Below are 18,432 nucleotides of genomic sequence, written 5' to 3' on the forward strand. Positions count from 1 at the left end.
AAGGGGGGAGAGTTATGCGAAATCTATCCGTCAAAAAGATTTCGCCTCCTCGAGCTGAAATCTCGGAAAGATTTCGCTTCTCTCTAGCCCTCTCTGTCATTTTCGATGCGTTGCCATGGTAGTTTTCGGTTGAAGAGAGAGATAGCATGAAGTGCTCTAAACAACGCGGCTAACCGAGATGATTTTGACGGAAAAATTTCGCAAATTCCTCCCTTTTTAGCGAAATCTTTTTGGCGTCTCGCATCATGTAGCCTGGCTTTAATGATCAGACCGACTTGAGGCAAGAGCGAGCGTGAGAGATCAATCTGAAGTGATATTTCACGCTGGTCCAAGTCCTTTGATTTTCCTACCTTGTCTTCGAAGTCAGTGCCGAACTGAAGAGGTTTGGTGACAGTGTTGTACTGCTGTTTTCTCAATATTTTCCATACACCAAAATCTCAACCGTCCAGCAGAACGACGCGTGGTATGATTTCTATGAATATGAATATTATGTATCTCTTCCTGTTTATTGTGCAATGCGTTAAAGATTCACATACGTTAGAGAGATTACTGCACTGTACACAAGCGACAATTGCCACGGTGGAGTTACTGCAACCATCTTCCTGCCATTACTCCACACGCATGTCGAGCCAAGACGATTATACTTGTTTGCAGCTCTACATTTTGCTGCCTAGAAGTCATTTCAGTCAACTGAGCGTGAAGTTGAAATTGAAGTGGAACCTAGCAACAGCCGGGAAGAGGACATACAATGTGGCTAATGGTTGAAAATGTAATGGAGGAAAAGAACATCAGTCACAGCTACCATAGTGTTTCACTGGATATGGGTTCATTTGATTCGCGGAAAATGGTCGGGACAGTTTACAAGTGTTTGGTTTTAGCGCAGATGTGACCGGCGGACATCGGCGGTCCAATTCCCATTCTTCTGTGAGCACGTCTGTTCTACACAACAGCGGCTTCGTACAGGTAATAAAATAGGGGAGTTCCTTCTGACACGAATGTATAATTATATATTAGTTATGTATGTATATGTATATATATATATGGTACCTTGTTTAGTGTTTTGGGTGTATATATAATATGTCCTTTCTGTCTACGCAATTATGTGTGTGTGTGTGAGGAGGGGTTTGTGTGTGTGAGGAGGGGTTTGTGTGTGTTGTCCATTTCTCACTATCAAGTTCTATTCCACACTCATCCACACGCTGTACGGCCTCTTTCTCTAGGCAGAGTGCTCAAATCAAACACCTTAGACCGTGCCCATATTTTGTCGCCGCGGATCGCGATCATAGAGAGTGCATGTGTGTAATGTTGTGTGTCCGATCGCAACAATGTGCATTGAAGAAAGTCTTTCCGTTTCACGATTTGCCTGCCTGCCTGCCTGCCCGTATGGTGTCTGAGGTACACATATGGCAGCCATACGACTTCTGCAATGGTTACTTGATTTCATGTTTTCTCTCCACGCTTCTCTCAACCACGAGATGGTTGATCGTACTTTGAGGACAGTTTGCTTCTCTTTTGTGTGTTTGAGGCCGGCTTTTTATGTAATGCCGCTCTTCGCACGGTGAGCTCTACAACTACACTTTATAGTCCTTACACATGGTTCACTAATGTTACAATTATCTACAAAACAAACAACATTCGATAATCATACCTCTCTTTCTGCATGTGATGCGCATGGTGGTAAACAAAAAGCGTAAAATAAGGTGCTTCGCGTAATCGGTCTCTCTCTCTCTCTCTCTCTCTCTCTCTCTCTCTTCGGTACGGTAAAATGCGTAACGTTAAATGCTCGTTTAAAATATATTCCCGACGAATGAAAGCCGGTTGAAGGGTTAACAACTGTAACAACAAGCAGTAGGACAAATTGAAACAGCTGATTAAATGCAAATATAAATCTTCTGTAAATGTGTCGTCCCCAGAGGAATCTGTAAACTGCTTCTGCAAAAGCTCAACACAATTAGCAACTGAAATCGGTTCACAAGTCCATCTGTCTATCGTCTTAATGTACTAACGCGCATCAGAACACAATCGGGACATATGCTATGCATTGTCCAGATCGATTCATCGACCTGCCTCAGCTCAACTCTCTCTCTCTCCATCATTCATTCCATCAGACACACCATTCACACAAACCGTCCATCCATGCGTGTAACATTTAGCATCCTTCTATTGTATAGAACGATTGAAAAATATACCATCTGTCCTTAAGTAACCTTCCGATTTTGCATTCTTGTACCATCGATTCCGTATTAAAGTCTCTCAATCTTGTTTGCTTGCTCGGAAACGATAATTCTACACAAAGTAAAAGTGGACGAACGAAACAAAAACTCCCATATGACTAGAACGAAAGCTTCCCAGCCGGAATCCTACTCTATCCATATGAAATAATTGGAATTGAAGACTGTCTTTACCGTCTCATAGCAGCGGCGGGGTTGATTAGAGAGTAAGTGAGGGAACAAGGGGGGAGGGGGGGGGGTGGTTTTGGAGTGGAGAGTTTCGATAATTTTGATAGGATAATGGGTTAATTATGCATGCCATTTCACAAATGCTTAAACCGTTTGCTCGTCGATTAAAATTGTTCTGATATGAAAATTCGTACTTTTCAAGTGGCCGGTCCTTCAGAGCGGGAAATAGCTCGTTCGCACACCTATCGACTGTGTAAAATATGTGCGTGGTGCGGGGGATAAGAGACAACCGGTGGGGGGGAAGCGGGTAGGAAAAGGAGTTTAGTAGGAATGTTGAGTTTCAGCAACAACAGCAGCGGTTCACCACCTGCAATGGGCCATTCGAGGAAAGGGGAAAAGCACTGTCCCAGCTTTCCGCAACGCGTTGTCCCCAACCGACACACCGATGTTGAGTTTGTGTTTGTGCGGTCATTACTGTTATCCTTTACGATGCGGGTCTCCTGTACCCAGCCGGTACGACGATGTGCGCTCTACAGATGGCTGGCATCGTAATCGGGAATGTGATTTAATTCCGTTTCACTCCAGCGGAACAGTGGCGGACCGTTGCTGAAACAGTACTTCATATTTAGTGGCTCGTCGTTCTCCACGTAGTACATCAGATAGAAGTTGCACATTTCATCCTCGTTGGTAGCACTGCAAATATACGGGTGTGTCAGTAAGCCGGTGGCTTCAAGCCGTTCCGCGCTAGCGTAATTACCCTATTCTCGTGACGCGCGTCCGATTGCTTTCCATGGTACAGCGCGCGGCCAGCCGGTCATTCTTTCGAATCGGTTCACGGTTCTCCACCGGGTAGAACATCTGTGGCGTCAGCGGGTCACGCTTGCCGAGCAACGTCCACTCGTCAGCACCGGTTTCGTTCTTCCGAATCCGATAGCCCGAAACCACCCGGCCCAAACTGTGCGTGTGCGTGCGGTACGCGAACGGATGGATAACCTTGTCCTCCGGGATGTCGCAGAGCGTTTCCATGTGTTCGGTTGCCATTGGTGGAATGATGCCGGCCGTACCAAGCAGTATAACGCCGGCCTGCTTCGACAGCGGTTTCGTCGTGTAGTGGATGAATATTCCGGAGTCATCGTACGTGGTTCCGTCTGGCGTAAGCGTGTAACGAGATTAGAGAGAGAGAGAGAGAGAGAGCGGGAAGATAACCGTTATTCAAGCTTATTCTGAGGGAGGCAGCCTCCGGACAACAACATCAACCACCACCGACTGGGAGTAGATTAAAATGGATGTAAATTAATGGAGCTCACAAACTAATTGGACGAGGGATTTATAACTCAGTGCCACACCAATTTGCAGTCCAAAGAGTTGGACGCTTTGCCGGAGTGCAACAGATTACAAGGTCAGCTTTCGTTCCCCACTAGACCACCATTCCCGGGGTTGACTGAGCAACAGATTCAGCACGACAGCTTTCGTTCGGCTTTATCGAACGGCACAGCAGCCACCACAAATTCAATTGCATTATTCACGATCGAATGATTCTGCCTGTCAGGAAGCTACATAGGAAAAGGTGTCAATACCATACCATCGTCCGGTCCGATAGAGCGACCCTGCACTACAACAAGGACTCTTGCAACGGGTTTGGCTCGTCTTAAGAAGACGAAATGTGGCAGCTTTAGTGTACAATACATCATAATTAAAGAACATAGGCACAGGAAGATCCGTAGCTTAGCATGCCGTAGACGTAGAGAATGTCGCCCCAAAGCGCCGCCTTTTACGGTCTCTGTTAGCCTTCCAATAACTGTGCGAAACACAAAGGAAGGTATCTCCTTCCCATCTACGCATCCTCCTTTCGAGGTCGTACCAAGAAACGGTCCATCCAAGTGTTCGTTGGAGCGCACCTCATGAATGATTTATCGAATCGTTTCTCCCACTTCCAAAGGCGGTACATTCCGAGCAGCTGGCGCGGATGTCGCAAGGCGGCGAATCCCTGGGAAGGATTCCTTGCACGTAGTCTCGCAACGTAGGAGCAGCAGCGTGTAGTCAAGGTCTATGTCAACATCTCCGGCACCTTGCAATGGCTTTCTGCTGCCAGTTCGATGCTGTGATTTGACGGGGGTTTAAATTTACATTCGGATTTCGCTTACTTTGTAGCCTAACCGGGGGGTTTAGTGTTTCAGTTTTCCAGTGACCACATTAAATGGACTACACACACAAACGCGAGTGGTAGCGGTGGTCCAGTGGCCGAGACGACCAGTCTTCACACGGCAGGACCGGGGCTCAAATCCTTTCTGGGTCGTTCCCCCATAGTTGAGCACTGACTGTCAAGCTATGCGATATCAATACGTCTAGTAAGCCAGTAATGGCAGGCATGGCCCAAAGGGGAGGTCGTTGGGCCAAGAAAGAAGAAGAAGAAGAAGACACACGCACATTCCTCTCCTGCAGGCTGCGCATAGCTATTACGAAAGCTCGAGGCTGCTTGGCGTTTGCAATCGTTTTGCGACAAAAAGGTGTCAATAGCGGACCAACTCTTCCGTCCTTAATCCGTCTCCGGTAGCCTGTTTTTCAAACGACACGAGCAGACCCACCGGCGGCAGATTATCAAATGGTTCGAGGAAACGACACAACAAAACCCACAGCCCGCTGGTTTCTGGTTACACTAAGCAAACGGCAACCGGGCATGGCTCGTGGCACTATTTAAGACAACAACATGGGACAGCATCATGCTGCTGCTGTTGGCCTTTTCATCATTTCATCCGCTGCTAGAGTGCCACCGTCACTAAAAGCTTAGCGTTTCACCCATTACTCGTTACTCGTTGATAGCTTCCCGTAACGATGCACCACTTTGACGGAGGTGAAGATTTTAAGAAATGTTTAACAACGTTCCGTTCCAATAATATCCAAATCACGTCGCTCGTTTACTCCTGAAAGAACGCTTCTAGAATCTCTGCTGCCGAAGGAGATGTGGGAAGTAGTAATCGTCACGAATATCCTCAATACTTCTTGACGACACAATAGAGGCTTCTCGGGTTTGTCGGGAAGGCTTGCATTCACATTTTTCGTTCGTTGCGTGACGTGTCGCGGCCGTATTTTTAGTGCTGGGGAGTACCGGGAAAGTAATTTTCTCGCTTTCCACAGGACGCGTCAACAGGTGTCGCATTCGTGCCGGGGGTTTGGTGGCGCAGCGATTAACACACAATCGACGCAACAGAACAGCCAGCACGTTGCTTTCCGGAGGTTCGTGAGCAGAATTCAGTAGCGAACCATCTCACGGACGATGAGTGTTGTGTGTGTGTGTGTGTGCGCGTGAAATAAAATATGAATCGTTGAAAGTACCGAAAGCCCGACCCAGTTCCTTCCGACCGGATGGGAAATTGTTTCTTCTTTTCCGGTTGGAATTTTTGAACACGATTCCCGGAATGGTCGCAAACGGCTAAACGATTAATTTCTTCCCCGACAGCGTACTACTTGTCCCCCGGGGGGGCCAGCAAAGGCAAAGAGTTATGGTGACCACCCTGCAGAATGACAAAACTTTCCAACCTACCAATTTGTAACCCGCGGCATAAATGCGTACAACTTTCCAGCGAACGCCAAACAGCATATAAAAAGGCAGGATGATAAACCTCCTTCACCGCAGAGCTCGTAACCGGTAACCATCATCAGCATGCAGTCTGTTGTGGGGCTCCGGAAGCTTTTTGCCCAACCCTCCAGGAAAAGCTCCAAAAACATTCGAGAAGATTGGTTGTTTTCATTTTTCGAGGATTGCGCTATGTCCGTGCTTGTCCTCACTGGTACGTGTTACGGTGCCGGTACCTTTCGGGACTCTGTTGGTTGGTTGGTTAGCTGTCTGCTACGTTTTAGGGTACAGTTCGGGAAGCGAGCAGCGTGGGTTGTGCGCGATGGCATTTATCTCGGAATTACCTGCCACCTACACACACACACACGCGCATTATGCTGCACTCCTCGCAACGATAACGAGGACTCGCTTCACCAGTCCTCCGCAACACAGCAGGAAGAAGATCGTTCCAAGCAAGTCCCAAAACAACAGCCGTAAAAAAGCAGAGAAGGACATATAGTTAGCTGCTCTGTGGAGCTAAACCCACCAACTCAATTAACTTTGTCCACCACCCACTCCCCCCCCCCCCACCTCCCCTATCTCCCTTTCCTACGGACACACAAGTGGAAAAGTGGATCCCAGCGGAGAGTCATAAAATTTTGATTCATTCCTAACCGCAAGACCGCGAGACAGGCGACGTGGCGGCGGATAGCATCCCGACCGGTGGCAAATATATGTGGGTGGTTTGCAAATGAATTTTCCAACATCACCCCCGAACAATATCCGCGCGACCTTTCCGCCAAAGTTTTCTTAGCATGGGGTTCTGCAGGTTGTCTGCGGGTTTGTTACCGTAAAAGTTTAGTGTAACCCTTGTACCTGTGTAACCCTTGCGAACGTACGTGTTTGCCGAAATTATGTCTTCAACGCCCTTCTCTTTACGGAGCCTGATTTACATACGCGACCGCACATCAACGCAACGCTGCTATTACCTTTGAACTTATCGATATGGGCGTAGTGGACCTGCAGCACGATGTACTGGATCGGCGAGTCCTTGCCGACCTTAAATCCAACGCCTTCCGGCAGCTCCAGCTTCGGTGCGTCACGGGCCCACGCGTAGATAATCTGCGACGAGGCACCACTGCCACAGGGACTGCCACTTTCCTCGCTGCCTCCCGCCATCTCTCCACAGTTCCTGGTGGCGGGGGAGAAAAGCAACGAACAACGGTGTTAAAAACTGGCACTCTATCATTTTCGGATGGCACAGGAAAAAAAAAACTTACCATACGGCCGATTCGGAACCGGGCTGGCCGCAGCCATACAGCAGCATATGGTGGGCGGTGGCCATCGTGGCGTTCGGTTCGAAGCCCACTGTCCACAAGCGAAGAACAAAACCGGCGACAAAAACCCACGAACGAAACATTAATATAGATAATCGGAGCGAGTTTCGAGCGGCATTCATCCACAAACCGGGAGGCAAACTTACCGATATAGTAGCTCTTCGTGTAGTCCACCTTGACCGGTGTGCAGAGGTAGAGTTCGGGCTGGAAAAGCAAACAGAACCAAAGGGCAAAAGGAAAGAGAGAGAGGCATTAGTACATCGGTCAAATACACAGCAACTTGTGGTGAAGTTGTTTACGGGCTCGCCGGAAAAGTTGGGATTGATTCGTTGAGTGTATCATTAGTAAAATAAGCGATGGCTTGGTCGTTGTTTCCAAATTACGTAGGCAGCAGCAATCGTTCTGCCACGGTCAGAGGACTTTCGTTAACGTGTGCCTCATTACCAGCCACGAATCTTTTTTTCCACCAACAGTGTTCCGGGTACTCCGGATGTTGACGGTGTGAATAATTTAGTATCTGGCGGTTTACCGTAGGCACACGTCACACACACACGCCCAGCAGCACCCCGCAAGCATCTCGATATGGCTAATTGTCAGTTGTTTGAAGCGTCAATTGAAAATCGATGTCAATACCTCTTCAATAGCATCAATGCAAAATGGCTGGTTTCGCTGATAATTAACAGTCGCTCAATTGGTTCAATTGATGCACAACACATGCACGACCACACAAGCAATTAGCTTTTGCCGAGCGCGCTTAGCGCCTATTAAAGCAGCTCCATTAGAACATTGTGAGAAAGCATTCCTTAACCGTAGTTCCTCAAAAATGTTGTTTACTCTCCATTTTTGGCTAACCTCCACGAGCTAACGACCTCGAAACGATTAAAACATCATAAAAAAGCATCCATCTCGTCATCTCCAGCTGCCAAAGCTTATTACTTCGCTTCTGGATCCATTCCGTGGCGATGGATGCTTTTAATCAAATGAACTCTCTCGCTCGTTCGCTCAGATCTCTGCCGTCCTGGCTCCTGTTGCTCCTACAAAGATAATCTTCCAGCGCATCCCGGCACCCGGCACCGTGGCAATGTGCGCTGGGGGAAAACCTAAATTGAATTCACATTCACTGCCACTCACTGGGGAAAGCGAGCACGAGAAAATGGCAGACGATTGACGTTCGTTCGTCGACGTAAATTGAAAGTAACAACACAGGAGGCGGAGCGACGACGGACCCGCCAGAGCTTCGAGAACGTTCCCGGTGGAAATTTTACACGATCCGAGGATCCGTTTTGTTGACTCCGATCCCTTACCGCACTCTGGTTGCGCGCTTGCTTCTGTTTCCATTATCCTCGGGACAGAATGGACAGAACCGAGGAAAATAAATCTCTCTCCACTTGGTTTCCTGGTGCTGGCTGCGGAGGACACACCAGAGAACGGAGGATGCATTCGAAGCTAACGATCTCACATTATTCCAGTGCCGCACTGCTTCGCTGTGGTAATCTGTATCTCTGCCGGCTTTCGTGCGTTTATTCGAGGTCATACTGGAGGTCAAGCTGTGATTACCACCACCATTCGGGAGGGGGTAGGTTAATGGGGATAACCGGATACCATAATTTTGCATAGTGCTGCCCTGTCCACTGCATCCACTCATGCAGGGTCTCGTCCTCGTCCTATTTTCGTCCAGAGAGAGAGAGATACTTGTTGATCCCTAGTCCTTTCTTCGGAAAAAAGCACGAAAGGACATCCAATTTGCGAACCAAAAATGCGTCTGTGTGTGTGAGAGAGAGAGAAAGAGAGCATGTCCATCTGAGGAAATAACGACCTGGAACGGCATCAATTTGTGTACCATATGTGATTGGACCACCGATCGAAGTGAATGGAAACCATATTTCCCAGCCCATTCCAAACCCCGAAAGGAGAATGCTTTGGTTCGGTGCGTCGACATAACGTCCTACGCATCGACGAGGTCCGTTTTGCTGCTGTGCCGTAACAGTGGCACGGTCGAAGGATTTGGTTTGATTAGTGTGTTAAGGCGGTTTAAATTCGAAATGTCATTACGCCCGGTACATGCTAAGGATGGGATGGGGGTTGGAAAATTGGATAGAAAAGGTCATCCTCCTCCCGGCCTGACCACAACGAGCGGTACAAGCTATTGGCTATGGCAAAAACAAAGATTTTCCCCATCAGATATGGGGGCAGAAACAAGCTTCCGTACGCTAGTTAAATTATTCATTTCAACACCTTCCCGACGTGATTACGGACGATGGATAAATGAATTGCACTCAACCCCCGGCACCGAGAAGAAGCTTCATACAGACTTCCGCCCACGAGGACGTGCGGGCAATCGAAACAAGCGCCTGGCAGTCCAAACAAGCTACAACACAGTTGGACGGTTTTCCAGTCTACTTTTTTCCCCGGTGTAACTTTGGCAAGCTACCGCACTCGCTCGCTCGCTCGCTGCGTGGCTCCATTTTATGACCGTGATTGGGAAAATACCAAGCCGGCAACGAGCAAGGCAAGCAAGAGTCGTTTCACTAATTTCCATAATTAGCGTTATCTGCCCACGGAAAATTAAGCGCAAGCGAAAAAACAACCCAGACAAGCGCCGGTAAAGCTAGTTTAAAAGAGCGATAACGGTAATGGGAGAAAAAGTTGCCCTCAAGCTCAATGTTTTACAACTACGATAAGGTTTTCTTTTCCTGACACATCAATTTTGGAGATTCCTAAAATGAGGAATCTTCTTCGCGAATGATTTCTCGAAATATTTAATCTCATTGTGGAATTCCTTAAGGAGATCTTGGAATGCGCCAGAATACGAAATGCTACATGAGCATCGCCCAGTACAGTTCATTGTGGGGAGTGGGGGGGGGGGGGGGGGGTCCGCGTGCTCCGGTAGTGAATAAACCCTCGTCAATCGAAATACCACGAAATTGTGTTGTATTTCACCAGGCACAACATTCTATTAACGTTTGCGAAAAAACCGTTTTCCCAAGAGCAGCTTGAATTCCGCCACTGGAAATATCTCAACCTCAAGATCAGGCGAATCAATGACTTTTGGGCGCGAACCTTCTTCCTGTTCGAAGAAGAAGTTTCTCCGACACATCCCGGGCAGCCCAAACGCGACGAGCGGATTAAATAACCTTCCCGAGCATGGGATGGGAGCCACCGCTGCAGGATTTGAGCCCTACCGAACCCAACCAAAGTTGGCAGGAAAAATAGAATTCCTGGACGGACCTGGACCTGGAAGACCTCGGCCCATCGTCAGGTGTTTTCCCGTATCGCTTGGCTTGGTGTTTGCTTGTGTTGCTCTTCTCCGAAAAGGTAGCCCCCGGCACGTGTGCAACAAGCTTCATCATATCACGTACACCAGAGAGTGCGGCTGGCTTTGTTTTTCAATCGCTCCATCATATCGGTCCTTGAGCGGTCGTCTTGTGTAGCCACAAAAACGCCAAACATCCACACCAACCAATCCACAACTCTCCCTTACCGGTCTAAAATTAGCCAAACCTCCATTAGTCCTCCGGATCGGGTACGGTGGTGTAAGGATTGCTCGCCGGTCCCACTGAACCGACCCGATAACTTATGCTGAAACAAACCAGAAAGCGACGCTGGTCTCTCTCTCTCTCTCTCTCTCTCTCTCTCTCTCTCTCTCTCTCTCTCTCTCTCGCCCAGGATGCTTTATCCTTTCACCCTGATGATCTTCCACGCCAGGGGAAGCGATCCAAAAATAGCACCACCACCTACACGCATTGATTCATCGAAAGATGGAAAACAGTGCGTGGGCCAAAGTGTGTTCCTTTCAAAACTTCCTGCTCCCGGGGCCTGGATTTCACACAGCCGTAATGCGACGCAGAAGTGAAAAACATCGCTCAAGTACAAGACACTCGAAGGGCTTTTTACAGCAGCATTAAAAGCACACTTTTTCACCCCGTGGTCGTGGTTGGGGGAACCAGTGATAGATTTTGACAGGGCAGTGCTGGTCTTAATGTCAACGCTTTCTGTCTTGCTTGGCTTGCCGTCTCGTACCGATCCGATCGGAAGCATCATCATCTCATCCGGCCGGCGCCGCTGTGCACGGCGGTTGTCAAATTGATGGATTGATGGGGCCCCCCCTCCTGTTCCTTCATGTTGGCGTGTGGTACGACGATGTTATGTTGCGTCTGGGGGGGGGGGGGGGGGGATTTGGGAATCATTTCTTTTCGTTCGACGGATAGCACACATAAGCATACAATTAGGCGTGTGATTGTGGCAAATGTGGCACGTTCATAAATTAAGGAGCATTAGGAGGGTCGAGTGACGGTATTTTTCCTTATTGTCCTTAGTACTTAGTACTCAACTCATCTTCCGACCTGCAGCTTGATAAAAGGAGAATTTTGTGTTGCATACATTTGGGCGCTCTACCCCCCTTAAGAGCTAACAAATTGCGGGTACAAAACGTGGAACCTGTCTAACAAAACGGCTAATGTTATATGTACCACACGTGTCAAAATTGCCTTTCCACGATCTTGTTAACACACAAACACCATCGCACCCCTCCCCGTGGTCTGATCTTATTCGCACCGGCTGCTTTCCCAGCGTGATGCCCACCTTCACATCAGACGCAATTGTTGAAAAATAGACACGGATACGGATTTCCCAGAATTTGTTAGCGTAATATGCTTTTACACATCCTGCTGGCATTACTTTCTTTTGCGCCAATGGGGCAAAAAAAAGTGCACAGCGCGATACCGAAATTCTCTCATTATCATCACAGCCACACACAGACACAATTCCCATTGCTGTGAATAATTTAACAGCCTCCTTTACGATTTTCGGGAACGCTTCCCTCAACGCGAGGATAACTTTTGATTGTGTAAAAGTATTCATCACCAACCGTCGCGCTTATCTGTAGCCCATTCTTCGTGGTAGGGCAGGAACACCAGACCCGCAGATTTGCTAAACTTTTCCAATAAATATAAATCATAATTAGCAAAGTGTTTTTCGGTCGGTGCGCTGTGTGCTGGCAGGAACAGCAAAAACACGTCATTCGGATCGACAAAATCCAGAAGCAACCAATTTTCCATCTACAAACTTAATCTTCCCAACCCCAACCATCGCTTGACGATCCCCTTGGCCCTGGGGTGTCTGCAACAACAGGGTTAAATTAGTGCCACGCAATTATGATGCTGTGAAAAAGGGCCGCATCTTGGGACGGGTTCTGACGAAGAAAAAGGTATTAAAATATTGATTTTGATAAGACCTAAACAAATACGTGACCGTTCATAGCGAGACCAAACCAACACACACACACACACTTTATGAGCAATGAAGTATTTGTTTGTCCTGTTGATTATCCCACTGCAAGGATTCGATCCCGTCGCTTCTCGAACTCTAGCAGTCCTCCGCCGTGGGGATCAATAATCAATAACACCGTTGCTGCTTTAAGGAGCTGCTTTTTCCCGACCAAAATCAAGCCAATATTCGGGGCAATATGGACACATTACTCTGGGCTGCTTCTTTCGAACCATTTTCACCACCAATTGCTTCCAGTTCACCACCTCACCCGTCACTATGAATGGTATGAATCACCCCGAACCCATTGCGCTGTGGTTTGCTTACGTGCGTAACCGGCAGGAGGACCTCAGCGAGGAGTATGCCGGCTTGTTTCTAAAAACGAATAAAAAAACAGTCCACTCTCGTACGTACGCACCATCGTTCGCTCTCACTCTGTTGCTGACGTCATAGCGCGCCGGATGATGTACGATGGCGTTGTGTCCTAAAACTCCAAAGTCCAAGGACTCGGCACTGAAGCATAAGGAGCAGCAGCAGTAGCAGCAGCAGCTGGTGCCGTAAAATCCAAGCAGCAATCAAAACGACCCAAGCTCTGGCTGGGAGCCAAAACCTGAGCGCCCGGGTGTGCGCGTTCACGTGCGTTTTACTAATTGAGGAGAAGAAGATGGTGACGGGGAGGGAGGGGGGGGGAGGGTGGTGGATTCCATTGTTTGCCGACCGAAGCATAAAAGGACGAAAATGTGTATGAGTTCCGGTGTTTCCGGTGGGTGGTTTTGAGTGTACTTTTGCCCGCTTATGGGTTCATTCATACCACTTAAACGTTTGCGTGTTTGGTATCGAATTGATACACAAATACTTAGCAAAAGAAATGTGCTTATTTTACTAATAAGTACGTGAGCTTTTACCTTTTTTTTCTAAAGCTTTTTAGACCATCAAAATCACACACACACCGGTTCGACATTTCATAAACCCAGCTAAAAATTTTCCATCCAACTTCGCATTTGTCCAAACTACAAGGGAAGCATCATAATTGAGGGGCAAAACAAAACAAAAAAACACGTAATGGAAAAGCTTTCCCACAGCACTCCCACATTTGCACCCACTCTGCACAGCGCGAACATGCGTCAAAAGCAAGCGCACCCACGGTTGTTGCCATTCCGAGCGAAAAAGTTTGCATCAAACTGGGTGGGTGGGTGGATGAAGCGTCTAAAAATAGAGTCCAACAATTTAAATTTCATCCACCCCGATTTTCCCGACAACAACCAGCCACAGTCGAGCGATAGTTCCCCGAATTTTTGCATTGTTTGGTCAGTGTTAAGTGCACCATCCTTCCTTTGGCAGACTAGATAAAAGGAATTGCAGCGGTGCAAAAAAGCATTAAAACGCAAATTGCTCATGATTGTAATTATAAAAGCTTGTTCACCGTTTCAACTAAAATAGTTAGCGATAAAGGACAAAGGAGAAAGGACTGCTAGCGATTGATTGAAGCAACGGCAAATCCGCCCATCGATCGTTCCTCGTGTATCCGCCTAATTATGCTTACGAACGAACGGAACGCCCAAATGGAAGCATGCATTTGACAGACAGGTTTTTTTTATATCGTAAGTGAGTTCGTAAAAGCTCTCGCTTTTAGTATGGACAAGCAAGAACACGGGAAAGCGTACAGAACAGAACTTCCACCAACGAGGTCTTCTGCTCTGCATCCTGCACTCTGTCTCTCTCTCTCTCTCTCTCTCTCTCTCTCTCTCTGTTTGTGATGTAAAAGTCGTGCCCAACTTGTTGCCTTACTTTTTAGCGAACACAAACATTCTTCAGCTCATTTTCTTGAGCAACGGGAAGCTTAAATACGACGGGCAGCAGGAGTAGACGGGAGTATGGGAGGGCAAAGAGCGGACTTAATAAAATTATACCAACAAAGTTTTTCTTCCATAAAGGAAATTTTAAAAGAGGTAGACTCTCCATCACCCGATCTCGCTCCTCTCTCATCCATTCATTTTTTAGTCACACATTTCTGTGACCTTATCAAGATGTAACCTGGCGGGCTAATAATGTTAATGTTTATTCTATTGATCGAGCTCGAAAGAATGGGCGAAGATAATGGGGCCACCAGCGTACCTCCGCGTGTTGCCCTGTCTGCGTGTGGCAAGGGAAATCGAAAAACCATTACATTCAATTAAACAAGCAAAAGCAAACTTTAACTGATTGAGGTTAGCAAGCGGCCCCTAATTGATTGGTTCTGAATAGACAGCAGCCAACAGATAGCGAAATGGAGACTGTACAGACGACTCGCTCATACGGCTTAATTAAATCACGCTCAGAAACACCTTAAGAAATGCTTGTTGGACGCTCTTTCTCAGATGTCGATTGAGTGCCATTTTCCAACTTTGTTCTCCAGAAGTAAAACATTCGAGGGAGTTGACATTGAACTACTCCAGATACGCTGGTGGTGGACATTTAACACCTCGTTCCTAATTGCACAGTCTTAAGGCTAGCCGGATGTTTGAGCAGAGAGCTGATACATCAATTCCGAACGTGCTCCTCTTGCTGAAGGAGTCGATCGATCGCCCGGCCCTTAAACTCTACCAAACGAGACATGTAACTAGTCCATCTTACGGTGGTTTTTGTTATGTAGTGTCACGTACTTCCCTAATGCGTGCTTCGGCCCTTTTCAGCGGAAGAAAAGCATCGTTGAAAGCCCCTGAGCACTACGAGGAAATGATAATCATCTGTGCAAACAACACTGGGTCGGCTTGACCGGTTGTTGTCACTCGAGCTCGAGACACGGGATGAAGAAGGTTCTGATTTTGTATGTTTCTTCGGTACAAACACTCACACACACAGAAACAACAAACGGCATTCTCGGTGGCTTCCATTCCACCGGAACGGAACGGGTTCTGTTGAGGTAATCGGTGCAACTCCGACAAGACTTGCACGAAAACGGGTTTGTGGTCGGTACGGGAAAGTTGACCACTGTTCTGTCTTGTCCGAAGTGCATTGGAAAGTTTGCAGAAATTTGCCCAGAAAGGGGTGTTCAACGGTCGGGAGCGATTAAGAATTTATGTCGGATCTTGGGGACTAATTTAAAATTATTTTTTACATCCATACGACGAAAAGAAGACTCTAGTATTATCTTTATAAATTGATAGCTTCATAATAAATCACTGTTTCGGGATTTGAGAGATAACAGCATTGTCGCAGGCGTCATTATCAGTGATCTTTTTCTGTTTACAGTTTTAACTCCAAAAAAGTGCGTTACTTCACCCAAGGTGATCTAGCGATGTTGTAATAACTCCACACCCTGCTCCGTGGTCTCGTTGCCCGAAGTGAAGGGCGATCGATCAAAGTTCTAGATTAGCGCAACATCGCCCGTACATGCCACGTGTGTACGTGAGTCTAAACAGGGGATTTTTCGCTTACTTTCGAGCCACGACCGCACACTACAGCGCATTTGTTTCGGCGCTTGTGGCTTGTTTATACAGCTGTTCCTTAGGCAAACATAATTCGCTTTCGAATCGATTCTGATAAGAAGGTTTCGAGTGCTGGAGCTCGATGATGAGTTAGGTTTCGTTATCAAAGTAGAATTACAAACAGGAAGCTTTATATTAATATTGCCTAATCGTTATTAGATAAAATCAAAATGAAATCGATCTAGACAAATATTTGCATAAAGAAGGCTATTAATGCTATGAAAGTAACCTTTCATACGGTACTGTTTAAAATAGCGGCATTATCAAACTCTCTCCCCAGTTGTGCATGACCCTGAGAAACAAGCAGCAACCTCAAGTGAAATTGCGCGTAGGTCGCCGCATCTTATCATCGTCGCTTCCTTTCGCTACCATATGGCGAGAGTGCGTCACCTTCCAGAACAATTTTCTCTAGCTGCCTGTAGCTGCTAAACGGTTAAAGTCTTCCCCACTTTGGGGGAAACAATTCCCCAAACAATCTCTTCCGACTGTGGACTTTGTTTTCCCATTTGTTCCTTTTCCAACGCGTCCTTTGATCCTGGGACTCTTCCGTCTAAAAACAGTCTTCTAAAGAAATTAGTGCAGCCTACTAGGATGGGTCTCGCTCCTTTCGTTCTGTGTTTCTTACCTTGTACGGGACGACCTTCGGCATCAGGAACGGGAACTTGCCGACCGGATAGCTCCCACCACCCTCGGGCAGCCCACAGACCGAGGGCGGCAATGCAAGGGCCACCAAAAGCGCCGAAACCGCTACCAACCACCAACACATTGACGAATACTGTAGACGTGTGCAGCTTTTGGTGCTGTTTCTGCTGTTGCTTTTACTGCTGGCGTTGAGGATGGTTTCGCTACCGTCGGATGCTGCTGCCGATGCTGCCATATGGAACCGACCGAACCGTAACGCTTGTGGACAATGCATTGTTTCACCTGCTTTTTTACACTTCTACACACACACCACACCACTAGCAGCACTGCTGTTGCACATTAAAAAACGACCACACGATGATGCTGCTGTTTGACCTATCTGCTGGAAGATGGGGAATGGGAATGCAGATTGGGGTGAGAAAAGGGTGATTACACGCACATGCAACACACTCCACGTGTTTGGTCACTTTGTTTTGCTAAGGGGTGAAATCCACACACTGTTGTACCTCTAAAGCTAGGTCACTGTGAAGTAACCTTGAAGAGGCGAGGCGTTAAAAAAAGCATCCATTATCAGTTCAGACGCGTAATGGGCAATTTTAACACGCTATTCTGAAAGAGCTATTTGTGATGTAAATGTTAAACCCTAAAATAACCCAAACGAGTACGTTTGTTGTACGATGGAACTTTCGCTTCAGGCCGGTGGAAAAAGCAGGAAAGAAAATGAGCCCGTCCTTTTCTAGTTGGGTTTTTTGTTTTCATGGAGCATCATTGTTGCGTGGCGCATGGGGAAAAGAATGGAAATTTAGAAGCCACCATCGAAAAATTGCTCCAAACCGTGGAAAATATCTGGTTGGGAGGGCGCGCTTTTCCACCGTATGGTACGGTTAAAAGCTCCGTTTGCTTGTGTGCGTATTGCTGTGCGAGATCTCCTACTACAGCTTCCCATACTGTCTGCTAAGTGTTCGTACTAATTCGATGCTAGTTTGCAGGAAGTAAACAATCAGCCTTCGCATGTACTGTTCGCTATGCTTTAGGACGCACTGTTGAACAAATACACAATATATCCACGATCTGTTGATACTTTTTCACTAATCTTGCCAGATTGTCGTAGGCGCATTCACTTTGATTAACAGAACCATCTTAAGCAAAACATACGCTGGCACTACGTCTTCGCAGGAAATCACCTTGGACGGGTTCGCTGCCACTTCACAGCACTTGGAAACTTGATTGATTCATCACGCCACGCGTATGTTCGCGTCCTTCTTCTCAAATAATCTTTATCATCGACACTTTCTATATAAACCACTTGTCTTACCGTCAACAATCAAAGCCTACTTTGGTGTGCAAGGTAGGGAACAGCACACAACGCACAGAAAACGCCAGTCCCGCAAACACGACCGTTCCGTACGGAGAAAGGCAACATACAAAAGAAGCTCTCGGTATTTCTGCTCTTTCGCGAAACAGGTGGCAGCTTTCGGTCTTGTGGAGCTGTCACAAACTTAAGCACCGTTTCCATGGAACACATTGTTGCTCCGGGAAAAGCTTCGGCAGAGCTTTGATGTGGTAAACGGTGGTGCAATAGATCGTACGCTGTTAACAACAATATGCTGTACTTTTTTATGTTTTAAGTAATACAAAACAGTAAATAAAAAAATGATGACCGTCCCGTTTTAAAATTGAAAGGATGAATATGGGCCTAAAGAAGAAAAAAAACATCGCACGTATGGATAATAAAACATCGCAGATGGATTGGGATTGGGACGCTGCAT

General features: G+C 47.1%; 1 protein-coding gene across 2 annotated transcripts; it reads right to left on the reverse strand.

Moving 5' to 3' along the window:
- Positions 1 to 469: 469 nt before the first annotated feature.
- Positions 470 to 18,131, reverse strand: LOC118513001 (peptidylglycine alpha-hydroxylating monooxygenase). Of its 2 annotated transcripts, none has more exons than XM_036058259.1 (7): positions 17,979 to 18,131; positions 16,647 to 17,045; positions 7,436 to 7,493; positions 7,233 to 7,320; positions 6,942 to 7,144; positions 3,157 to 3,547; positions 470 to 3,092 (listed from the first exon to the last, which is right to left on the reverse strand). In XM_036058259.1, the coding sequence occupies exons 2-7, from the start codon at positions 16,935 to 16,937 to the stop codon at positions 2,930 to 2,932; spliced, it is 1,194 nt and encodes a 397-aa protein (XP_035914152.1). In that variant the 5' UTR covers positions 16,938 to 17,045; positions 17,979 to 18,131; the 3' UTR covers positions 470 to 2,929. The 2 variants fall into 2 exon arrangements, with proteins under 2 accessions (XP_035914152.1, XP_035914151.1); XM_036058258.1 differs by having other exon boundaries at positions 16,647 to 17,042; positions 17,979 to 18,129.
- Between the last annotated feature and the right edge of the window lie 301 nt (positions 18,132 to 18,432).

Source organism: Anopheles stephensi, chromosome 3 (genome assembly GCF_013141755.1).
Source record: "Anopheles stephensi strain Indian chromosome 3, UCI_ANSTEP_V1.0, whole genome shotgun sequence".
In the NCBI taxonomy this organism is placed as follows: domain Eukaryota; kingdom Metazoa; phylum Arthropoda; class Insecta; order Diptera; family Culicidae; genus Anopheles; species Anopheles stephensi.

Coding starts and splice junctions, on each gene's coding strand:
- LOC118513001 (XM_036058259.1), bottom strand. CDS start 16,937: ATGCATTGTCCACAAGCGTTACGGTTCGGTCGGTTCCATATGGCAGCA. Junction 7,321..7,435: donor CACGAAGAGCTACTATATCG/GTAAGTTTGCCT, acceptor GCTTGTGGACAG/TGGGCTTCGAACCGAACGCC. Junction 3,548..6,941: donor CCATATCGATAAGTTCAAAG/GTAATAGCAGCG, acceptor CGCTTACGCCAG/ACGGAACCACGTACGATGAC.